The sequence below is a fragment of the Myxine glutinosa genome, chromosome 10 (assembly GCF_964187855.1).
Source record: "Myxine glutinosa chromosome 10, kmMyxGlut1.1, whole genome shotgun sequence".
Lineage (NCBI taxonomy): Eukaryota > Metazoa > Chordata > Myxini > Myxiniformes > Myxinidae > Myxine > Myxine glutinosa.
Window position 1 is genome coordinate 59,873,902 of NC_136270.1, and position 12,394 is coordinate 59,886,295.

At 45.4% G+C, this 12,394-nt stretch overlaps 1 protein-coding gene across 1 annotated transcript in view; it reads left to right on the forward strand.

Moving 5' to 3' along the window:
- Window positions 1–12,394, forward strand: part of CTDP1 (CTD phosphatase subunit 1) — a 117,178-nt gene that overhangs the window by 49,946 nt on the left and 54,838 nt on the right. Inside the window, exons 7-9 of the mRNA XM_068103686.2 lie at window positions 6,246–6,412; window positions 6,561–7,592; window positions 11,942–12,080. Of these exons, the coding sequence (XP_067959787.2) occupies window positions 6,246–6,412; window positions 6,561–7,592; window positions 11,942–12,080 (1,338 nt within the window). The remainder of the gene's footprint in view (window positions 1–6,245; window positions 6,413–6,560; window positions 7,593–11,941; window positions 12,081–12,394) is intronic.

The following is a 12,394-nucleotide window of genomic DNA, read 5'->3' on the forward strand; positions in this document are numbered from 1 at the left end:
AGCGCACGCCGGCAGCTCCTTGTATTCGGCTTTACAGCGCACGCCGGCAGGGTCACTCGGCGGGTTGAAACGGGGCTGGTTGAAGCGGCTCTTTGTCAAAGGCTTTTCGTATCTCTCACGCAACTCCGGTGCAACTCTGAACTCTCTCCCTGTGGACTGCCAACCCTTTTACGCACCTGGACTCATCTGCCGTATCTCTGGTCTAGCTTGTCCCAGCGATCGTCGCACCCTTCTGTCCAAACCTTCAGCGCGGGTCTGACACGCCCCTTTCGGTACCGCCCTCCCCCCGCCCCCCCCCCCCCCCCGTGCTCTGTTTCGTGACCTTGTATGGTAATCCCACGGGCTTGTCTCCTTATTTGGGCATGGCGCCGACGGCACGCCCCTCGTGGCGAGCTACGGGCTTGTTTCCTTATTTGGGCATGGGGCTGAACAGCCCCGCCCTTCGTGGCGCGCCCTGGGCTTGCCTCTCCCTGGCGACCCCGCCCTTCCTGTTCAAACAGAGCACGGAGCACATATTCACCATCGCAGCGAAATGAGAGGGCGTGCATCCCACGCTTGTGAACTGCTTTACCCACAGATGGAGAGTTTGGCTGGGAAATGGAATTATTGAAGGGGACCTATTCTTAATTGATTCGGTGCAATGGAGTATTATTTTAATGGAAGACAAGGCCTTACCCTAAAACACATAATAAGATATAAGCTACTGAACAAGGGTTTTATCGGGTCCTTCAATGTGGTGTTTCATGGAATTAACTACCGAGACGCCCTTTTTACCTTTACACAACTCTGGAGGCAGGAGGGGCCATATCCAACCAATGTTACACAACAATTTACCACTACAATACACACAATCAAAAAAAATACAATCCTCATATCCGCAACAATATGTATATATATATATATATATATATAAGCTGGTCTGTCTGTTGGGCTGTCTGTGCGGCGCTATTTTTCTCCGAGATGGCTGAACGGATTCGTCAAACTTGCAGAGGTTCATCAGTGAGTGTCTGGGAGTTTTTTGGGCAAAAAAAAAAAAGTTGGTTTTTTTGGATTAAAAAATCGCTCTGTGGTGCTCCTCTGATTAATGACAGTTATGTACAAGCACACATTCACATAAATAAATACAAAACAATCACCAGACACTTCAACACAAATAATAAAACAATTCCGGAAGCGATCAAAGTTGGTGGTAAGTAAGGCTTCTTCTTCTTCCTGAACGTCATCATACTTCATCCAGAAATGTGATCAACGGCACATTCAGCAGCATATATTCAACAAAAAGGTAAAATGACGATTTGACATTTGCGATGGATTCTGATTTGGATGTAATTGCTTTTCCATTATATTTGCCCTCATTTCAAATGTTAATGTTTTTTTTTCGCTTGAACAACGCCAGGTACTCCAGCTCTAAACGCTTATATACTTTACTCGGGGTACAAATACAAATACAACTTTGTCTGGGGGGTAACATAGGCTATGTGGCCGCGGCCTCATGCCGGGGTGTGGGGGGAGGGGGTGCGGGGGAGGGGCGTAAATTCTCTATGTAAATGTGTACTGTAGTGTAGCGCCACCTGGTGTTTGTGGCAGTGGGTGTTACAATTTCCTTTTTTTACCTGGGCAACACTGAGGTTAAAGCACTCTTTGCACGGGTAAATTTTTCCTCCTTCCCCCAAAATGGAGGGGCCTGTCAAAGCCACCCGTCCCACCCCCAAAATATGTAGATGTGGTTTATACTTCTCCTCCCTCTCCCCTCATACTCCCCTTCCCCTTCCACTCCCCCCACTCCCTTCCTTAACCCTCCCTCTCCTTCCTCCCACGACGTGTGTGTGTGTGTGTGTGTGTGTGTGTGTGTGTGTGTGTGTGTGTGTGTGTGTGTGTGTGTGTGTGTGTGTGTGTGTGTGTGTCTGTGTGTGTGTCTGTGTGTGTGTCTGTGTGTTTGTCTGTGTGTGTGTGTGTGTCTGTGTGTGTGTCTGTGTGTGTGTCTGTGTGTGTGTCTGTGTGTTTGTCTGTGTGTTTGTTTATTTATTTATCTCAGCCAGCCATTCCTTATCGACGGTTTTGAATGGAGTGTTTGCTTGAGTGCTTTGCACTAAACTTGGTAACTTGACACACCCCTGGAAGGCTCATGTGCTGGTTATCCGTGCCTGACATTTTCCTCTCCCACTTTTTTTCCCCATGTGTGGGGTATAACGGGGCAGGCTGTTTGCTTGAAAATACGGTAATCTTGCATGTAAATTTGAATTAAAATTGTACTTTGAAAATGTGATGGAATTTATGCTTTAGGTATTTCCATCATGAGCTCTACCAAACAAAGTACAATTGTGAAACCACACCAAAACTCGTCTTGAATGGAACTCGGATCATTGTCAGCAGAGTTCAGCCTAAGAATGTAACATGTAACGTTATTGAGAGTAACATACAACACAACAGCAACAGGCATTTTAAGGCCATTTTCCCTGCAAGAGCGGGGGTTAGCCTTGCAGTCCCCATGACAATCTTCTCCATTTTGCCCTATTTTCTGCATCTCCCCTTGTTAACCCCCTTGCCGGCATTTCTTCTTCGACCATCTTTAGCCAAGTCTTTCTCGGTCGTCCCTGTCCTCTACTTCGTTATACATTCATTTCCATCTCTCTTCTCAACCAGTCACTTTCCTCCTTCCTCAACACAGGACCAAACCATCTCAAACTGTTTCTCTTCACAGCATCCATCACAGCCTCCATTCCCATCATCTTTTGCAATTCATCATTTGTCTTCCTCTCTCTCAACGATACTCCACACATCCACCGAACCATTCGCGTTTCCACCCTTTCCAGCCTTCGTTGCTGCTCTACGTTCATTACCCATGTCTCGCTCCCATAAATCATAACACTTCTCACACATGCAGCATACACCTTTCCCTTCAGCTTCAACGACACTCCCCTCCTCGTCAGCACACCACTCAGTTCCCGAAACTTCTTCCATGCACATCTCACTCGAGCAACCATTGCCGAGTCTGATCCACCTTCTCCATTCAGCATGTCTCCTAGGTAACAAAATGTTTTCACACCTTGCAGCTTCACACCGTCTCCAAGATCCAACTAAACATTTCCTCCATCTGCAGCTCCTTCTGTGCATGCCTTACACTTGAATGTAGCTGCTACACTGGTTAATGACCCTCTCAAACCATGACATTTTTGATGAACCCACTCAGCGCACATTGTACATTGAATGGAATTCACTCCGACACCCTTGCTGCACACAGCACACGGCCAATTCCCAGTTCTTTCCACCTCACCACATGCTTTACCACTTGCCACCACCTTCGTTTTTTCCGATATTCACCTTCAGACCTTTTGTCTCCATACATTCCTTCCACTTGTTCATCTTCTCCTTCAGTCCATCCATACTTTCTGTAATCAACACCAGATCATCTGCATATAACAACTCCCATGGTGAACCCTCCTTTACGTTCTGAGCCAGCACCTCCATCACAGCTACAAATAGTAGTGGACTTAGTACCGACCCCTGATGCACTCCCACCTTCACCTCAAACTCACCACTGTTCCTGTCCTTCATCCTTCCAGCTGTGCGCGCTCTTTTGTACATTTTGTACATTGCCATCACTACTCTGATCAACCATTCCTCCACTCCTAACTTCCTCAATGCCCATGTCACTACTTCACGTGGAACCCTATTGAATGATTTCTCCAGATCAACAAACCCAAGAAACAACTTCTTCCTCTTCTCCATGCACTTCTCCTGCAACTGCTTCACAATAAAAAGCACGTCTGTCGTTCCTCTTCCTGGCATAAATCCAAACTGCATTTCGTCGATCTTCACTTTCTTCCTTATCCTCCTCTCCAACACCCTTTCCCATACCTTCATTCCATGGTCCAATAACTTTATCGCTCGATACGAGCCACAGTCCAGAGGGTCATCTTTCCCCTTGTATAGAGGGACGAGGGTACTCGGTTCCCAATCCACTGGAATGCGGCCTTTCACCCCCAGAGAGCAGATCTCTGTCATTCTCTTCACACCCCAATTTCCCGCTGCCATCAACATATCTCCCACAACTCCCGTCGGCCCTCCCGCTTTTCTACTCTTCATTGCTTTTATCACTTCCTCAACTTCCTTCTCGGTTATCTTCTCTGCCGGTCCTAAAACTGGGTTACTCTCTATGTTGCCATCCAATTCATTCTCTGCATTTAACAGTATTTCCATATATCTCTTCCATCTTCCTTTAATTCCATCTGGGTCCACAACGATTTGTCCCACTTCATCCTTCAAGCAACTCACCCCCATCACATCACACACCTCTTTCGCTATTTGCTTTGCAATCCTGAATACCGCTCTCTGAACCTCTTCGAAATCCAAGCGTTCTCCGAACGTTTTCCTACATGCCTCCTGCGCCTTTGCTACCTCTTTCTTTGCAGCCTTCTTGGCTGCCTTATAACTTTCATGCTCTGCCTTTTCTGCCCCCATATCCTTCGCCTTCTGCCACTCCTTGAACCTCTTCCTCTTCTCATCAATCTGTTTTCCAACTTCATCATCCCACCACCATGTTTCCGAGTGCCTCGGTGGTCCTTTTGTCCATCCACATACCTCACCAACGGCTCCCAACAGACTATCTTTCATTGACATCCAACCACGTTCAAGCTCAACCACATCATCCTCTACCATACTCAGCCTTTCTTTTAATGCCTCCCTCACTGTCACCTCTTTCAACCTCCACACCTTCATTCTCGGTTGGTACTTCACCCGCCGAGCTCTCCTGGCACCTTTCACCCTTATGTCGCGGACAACCAAGTGGTGCTGTGAAACAGCCTCCTCCCCCGGGATCACCTTTGTGTCCCGGAGGTGCCCCCTATCTCGCCTACACACCAGCAGGTAGTCAACGGTTGTCGTCGACCCACCTGACGTGTATGTAACAATCTTATTATCCTCTTTCTGGAACTGAGTATTACAAACGAACAAATCAGCTCCATCAGCAAACTCCAAAATCCTTTCACCTTCTCCATTTCTCACACCATATCCGTAACCCCCATGAACTCCCTCAAAACCGTCCATACTCCTTCCCACATGTCCATTTAGGTCTCCTCCTACCACAACAACTTCCTTATCTTTCACGTTTTCCATCAGCTTCTCTATTGCACACCAGAACTTGTCCTTCTTCATCGCTCCGACCAACCTGCGGAGCATATCCCGAGATGACGTTCACCAAGAGCTTTCCAATCATCATTTTCACCATCATCAACCTTTCACTCACTCTCGTCACACTCACCACACTGTCTACAAACTCCTCAGGAAGCAGGACACCAACACCATTCACACCTTCTGGGCACCCTTGCCACACAAACTTGTATTTCTGTCCCTGCCTACCCTTCACCATTCTCACATCACTTCCCTTCCATCTCGTCTCCTGCACACAACATATGTCCACTCTTCTGACGAATACTTCCACCACTTCTCCTGATCTCCCTGTCATTGTCCCCACATTCCATGTCCCAAACCTCAGAAACCGATCTCCACGTTCAACTCCAACCGATCAGACGATCAGACGTTTCGATCCGATCAGACGTTTCGTCGTCATAAATGGAGTGATTTCCACCCTTGCTTCGATCGGGTTCCCCACCTTGAGTTTTGACGAGAGGGAGTGGGTTTCCCCACGGGGTACTATGGGCTGTACCCTGCCCATATGTAGTTGTAATTGTCATGGTTCTCTTTTTCAGGCAATATTTTTATTGCCGGATGCCCTTCCTGACGCCAACTCTTTTAGTCACCTCTTACGACACGCAGGGATACGGTGTACCTATTCTAAACCGGGTACACACCGGGAAACCGGGGTAAACACTGGGATTATTGAAAGTAACATGCACAATCCAAATCATTTGATAGAATAAGTAAATTATTCCTGTTTTGCAACCCCCACATAACGTGGCTTATTAAATGAATAAGTGATGAGATGATAGATAGTCAAGAGTGGAGAAGGTATTATACTTGAAACGGGGTGGTGCGTGTGTCCATGTGTCCATGCCCCACTTGAAGTCATTAGGAATTGATGCTTGGAAGGAATGAACAGATAGGCCTCATAATAATTAGAGGTTCCAGTTATTATTTATTATATCAACAGGAGAGGGAATGGAGGGATTTTCATAAGTATGCAAAGGCCATATAATCAGACAGGAAAAGCTGACGAATAGGTTTCCGCTTTTGTGAAATTAATTAACTTATTTGTATTTAAGTGTTGTCATCGTCGTCGTGTGCAGAAACCTCTTTCCATGTGGTGACTCCATGGTGTGTATTATTGATGATCGAGAGGATGTATGGCGCGGAGCGACTAACCTTGTCACCGTGAAGAAGTATGCTTACTTCCAAGGCACCGGTGACATCAACGCCCCACAAGATCGTAGTCTTGTACCTACCACACACAAAGGTGCTTCGTTATGTTTGATCATTGTCCTGCTTGTGAAACTTGTCCATTTACTTATGGACATGGATAATGGGTACCATTTATGCAGAATCAATCACAAGTACGTTAAATTGCTGCAGTGTTTACTCAAGTTTTTATTTTGTTTATTCAGTTGGGGATAGAACGAGCGGCCTGTCAGCTGCTGGCAATGCAACGAGGGGAAATCAGCCAAAGAATGTGACGTCTGTAACTACCCAGGAACGGCTGCCGACACATACGATTGAAGAGGGAGAGCCTGTCGCTAAGTTGGTTTTGGAGGCCGTCGTGGCAGACGATCAAAAGTCTGGGAATGGGACGTCTGGAGTCAGCGAATCTTTGTCGACCCCAGAAGGAAGTGGTTTGGTGGATAAAGAGCAGGAGTTAGGCGAGAAGAATAATTTTGTAGGCAACTTAGCAGCAACTGGAGAAGATTTTCAGCTTTCGAGTGACAGTGAACAGTCAGAGACGGGAGACAAAGTGAAAAAGCAGAATATGGTCGGTGGAATAAAAGAGAACAACTGTGAATTATCCCCTGGGAAAGAAAGTGGGCAACCTCTGTTGGACAATGTTGGTGGAGAATGTGATAACAATGGCATCGACAGAAATGAAGGGCTAATTGAACAGGATGGCCTTGCAGAGGAAAAGCTCGCAACCACTGTTTGCGATTCGGGAGTGCAGGAAAGAGACGGTAACGGTCAGAGTACGACGAGGAACGCTGTCGGACCACAGAAACCGTCTTCTCATAACATGCTTGGAAGCTCACAGGCAACGCAGTCTGATATTTCTGACTGTGACTCCTTTCCCTTTGACGAAAGTATTGGGTCAGAACCTGTGTCCACAAAAGTAAATGATGATGATGATTTCCTGCTCCACCTGGAGGACATCCTTAGGCGGATCCATAGTGCCTTTTATGACGTGCAGAGAAGATACGAGAGCGGTGCCACGAAGGAGCAGCCCGACTTGCGTCGCATCATCCCGGCGCTGCGGCTAGCCGTTCTCACTGGCGTTTCGCTCTCCTTTTCCGGCCTCTTTCCCACCAACATGCCCACCGAGCGCTGCCGGGAGCAACAGCTTGCCTTGTCATTGGGTGCACATGTGACACGCACGCTCACGTTTTCTCTGAGCGAGCCGATGCCCACCACGCACCTAGTGGCTGTCAAGATTGGTAAGTAGTATACTTATTGAGGAAAATGTAATTGTTTTGAGGTTTGTTTGGAATTTTTGTGATCCATATTGCTGTAGGTCTCAAAGTAACGGCCTTCTTTTAAACCGTTTGCCTTAGCCCCCTTTCATAGTGAAGTATGGGATCCAAACAATTGTTATAAATTGAACTATTCTGTAAGGCATTGAAACTTATCAGGTGAAAGTACAAGGGATAGTTTATCTATTCCAGGTTCTCCTGATGTTTATCAGGATTTTTGAATTCTCCTATTTCCACTCCTCCTCTCCCTCTCTTTCCCCACCTCCCCCATAGCCACAAGATAAAGAAGGGGCAACAAATGAAATAACCGCCTTTAGAGGCCATTTTTCCCCACAGCTCAGGGGTTTGCCTTTTTTGGGCACCGTGGTCCCCTTTTTGAAGCAATGATTTATGGCCGGATGCCCTCCTTGCCACCAACCGTGTTAGTCGCCTCTTGCAACACACAGGGAATTACCAGTGAGCTGGTACTCAATTTGCCGACCTCGGAAGGATGACAGGCTAAGCCCGACTTGCGTCGCATCATCCCGGCACTCCGGCGAGCCGTTCTCGCTGGCGTTTCGCTCTCCTTTTCCGGCCTGGCGTTAATTCAGCGATCGACCAGGATTAAAACCCAGGATCCTGGGATCCCAAACCGGCACCCTAACCGCTAAGCCAACACCAGGCTCTCGACAAATGAAAATCTGAGAAAAATATTTTGTTGAAGAAAATTTGGTAATTGTTTTTGTAAGAGAGGGAAGGACTTTGCCGACTGTGAACACCGTTTGGTTGACTGATAGTTTATTGACGATCATCCTGTATTGTTACTGCTTCGATGGTGGACCCTAGCTATAAACCTTCACTCACGCACATGTTATCTTTGTTCAAAATTACAAAACGACTCTAACTAGAACGGCACTCAGTAGAGCACATACCTCCACCAGGTTGAACAGTTTACGTTTGGTATCCCCTCTGATGGGTTGCATCTGGACTCGGATTTTCACCAAAATCGAATCTACTTGTTCTTATCACATACCCAACTCATCCACCACGTTTCATCCAAATCCATCCACAACATTTTGAGATATCCTGCTCACAGACAAACAAACAAACAAATAAACAGACAAACGGGGGAATTCTTAACCTCCGTCCACCTTCAGTGGTGGAGGTAAATATGTAGTTTATTTTAAAAAATTATTAATGTTGTCATATTTGAGAAAAAAATTTGAGGAAATTTTATTTCGTTTCACAGAGTATGTGACCAATTTAAACTTTCCCTTTTTAATACTGAGATTGAGGGCCATGGAAGAGTGGTGAACAATAGTAGACACTTGCTAAGGAGCATCAGAGAACAGGCCGACAAGGCACTCACAGGCAACAGACAGTGGTTACGGAAAGCTAACAGGTGGACAAAAGAATCAGGCCAGTGAGAATAAAATGGATTATGGATTATTGTATGGGAAAATAAAAGCAAAATGGCATTGTGCTGTTTTCTTGAATAAGTAAAAGGAAGGTTGTGATTGAACATATTCAAAGGCTCTCCTACAGGGGGGGGTGAGGGGGAGGGGAGGGAAGGGATCAAGTGGAGGTTAGCATCAAACTTAGATTTGCCGAAGGTATCGAGGAAAGGTTAACTAGAAGAACACGTGCACCAAGTTGGGCCTGTGGAGAAACGAAAGGTTGAAAGCTTAAGGAGATGGTGGTGGAATGGGGCTCAGAGGTGGGGGGCGGCACGGGCTCAAGTAGATGGTGGCAGGGTTGGGCTCGAGCAGATAAGATGAGATTGTTATTCTTCATTCACGTGCAGCCCAAGGCTGTGGGGTCGTGTCTGGTTGAGAGCATGGTTGTGCCGCTGCCGCTTTGCCCTCCCCTGGTAAAGACAGGCATTTGTAATTTGTTCCTGGTACCAACGATAGCTCACCTTCTCTTCGTGAAGGGCATCATGGGATCTTCAACATTCACCAACAAATGCTGGCCGACAGGACACCCATTTAACGTCCATCCGAGGGACTTGCACACACATTGAATCGCCCTGCTTGTGAAACACAATGGGATGACAGTTTATAGCTGTGTCGGGATTCAAACCTAGGTTAGACAGCTTCGAGGCGAGTGTACATACCCCGAGGCCAGACCATCCTGTCAGCCCATGAGATGGGATGTGAAGCAGTAAAAGAGTGCGAGGTGAGCAGACCTTTGTGGGTGAAAAGGAAATCCTTTGGCTTTAGATTCATTGTTTATTTTATTCTTTGTTTTCTGTTTCTTCAATGTCATTGTGATGAGGGTAGTTCAACGGTGACATAGACTTTTCATTTTCTGAAATTAAATACTTTTAAAGGTGATGGTGAAACTTTGCTTACTTCTCAAGGTATTAATTCCCCTGAGACACACACACACACACACACACACACACACACACACACACACACACACACACACACACACACACACACACACACACACACACACACACACACACACACACACACCACTTTCTTGCTGACCGTGGTGTGGAGCCTATGGAGTGGCCTGCCATGTCCCCAGATATGAATCCGATAGAGAACTTGTGGGCAGAATTAACGCATCAAATCGACAACTTGGACCAGCAGCCGACCTCTGTGCGTGAATTGCAGCAGACTATTGTCACTGCATGGCAAGCAATTCCTGTCCAAACCTTGGCAAATCTCGTGAACAGCATGCCTCAACGTGTACGTGCTCTCCTGAATGCTCGTGGGGGTTACACGAAGTACTGAACTGTAATTTTACTGTCCGTAATCCCAGTCGTAATTTAACTTTTGTTTTTGTTATAAAAAAAATTTGGCTAATGTGCAAAATAAAGAGATACTTCTGGAAAACGTACAGAAGTTTAACACAGTACTGTCCGTGAATTGAGTTCGATATCAGTTTACATCACTTTCGAGGATCAATTTATTTGCTTCGAAATGTCAAATGTGGTTTTTGTTTCTTTTAAAGGTCACATTAACAAAATGTAGAATAATTTCAACATAATTCCAATGAACTTTTGGTCCTAAGTCATCTTGAAAAGTAAGTTCAACCCCACAAAAAATTTATTCCATATTTAATGCCAGGTCTGCAGTACCATTCAATGATGCTTTTGCCACGTTCAAGGAATTTTGAATGAATGAAACGAGGTTTCTAGGGGATGACTCGTATCTATGAATGGCTCTACTCCATGCTTCCCTCCTTTGACTCTGGCATGAAATAATGCACCCAGGTCATATTATATGACCATATTCTTCAATAACTTATCTCCCTCCCTGAGCTAATGTTCTACCAATGGCTCATACGTGTTACCATTTGGTCCAAAATGATGTGTTTTGCAACCCACCTTTTTCACTCCTTATCGAATTTCAAGTAAGAATGAATTGAATGATCGTTTCTATGCTTCTTTGAATGGCAATACCTGATTCTTATCAAGTTTTATGTCTAGTAATCAGGTAATTCTCCAAAATTAACTGTTCGAACTATTTTGAACTGAATGTACCATTTTTACATGAAAAACGTGAATCACCAAATTGTTCAGATGGTTACCTCCACCACCGAAGGTGGATGGAGGTTATGTTTTTACCCATGTCTGTCTGTCTGTCTGTGAACAAGATATCTCAAAGAGTTATGGACTGATTTTGATGAAACTTGGTGGGCAGGTAGGGTGTGTGACAAGACCGAATCGATTCGATTTTGGTGAAGATCTTAATATGGATTCGGATACGAGACATTGAATTTTCCAAGTGATTCTTGACCATTGAGGAATCGGGCGAAAAGCGATATGTAGCATGATATTTCAAAAAGTTGTGGACAGGTTATGAATAAACTTGGGGGACGAGTTGGTTAGGCAACAATAACAAGTCGATTAGATTTTGTTTCAGGTCCGAATCCAGATCCGGCCTATCAGTGGGATACAAAACATAAACTATTCTGCCTGGCGGAGGTGTGCGCTCTACCGAGTGCCGTTCTAGTTTTCTGTGAATTTCAGCTGATTCGATATTCTCCTTCACAAGGAACATTATCATATTGGTCTGCTCCACTGCACACCTGACTTGTAGTTACCAACATGGTTTTACCCAGAATGCTCTAAGCAACATTGATGTCTCTTAATGTATAATTTTTCTCAGCCTAGACAATGTTATTGCACAAAAATGTCAGCATCAAACTATCAAGAACCTCACCCGAGGAGCCAGAAGCGGAAATCGTCTTTCCACATTCTTCATCAGAGTCTGTGTCAACGTTGAACTTCCCATTTGTATGTACACTGATATATCTGACTATCTATACAAATGACTCTTCTGCTTATAGCTTGCTGGTATGTGTGCTTGCGACAGGCACTGAGAAAGTGCGCAAGGCACTCGAATCCAAGAGAGTACATGTTGTCACACCAGAATGGCTCTGGAGCTGTGGTGAACGTTGGGAGCGAGTTGACGAGAAGCTGTTTCCACTCACCGAGTTCTACGTTCACTGCAGGTAAACACAACTTGCACGAGGGACCCTGAGCTGTTCATTCAATATACTGTAGTTCTATGTCCTATAAGGACCATCAGACATGTTTGGTCACTGACGTCATAATTATGTCTACCTTGTCTGAATTTTGATTTATGCTTCCAATACTGTACATGCAATGCCTTCAGAAAGTATTAACACCCCTTGACTTTTTCACATTTTGTTGTGTTACAGCCTGAATTTAAAATGGATTAAATTGAGATGTTTTGTCATTGATCGGCACATAATGCCCCATAATGTTGGTGGAATTGTTTTTTAGAAATATGTACAAAATAAAA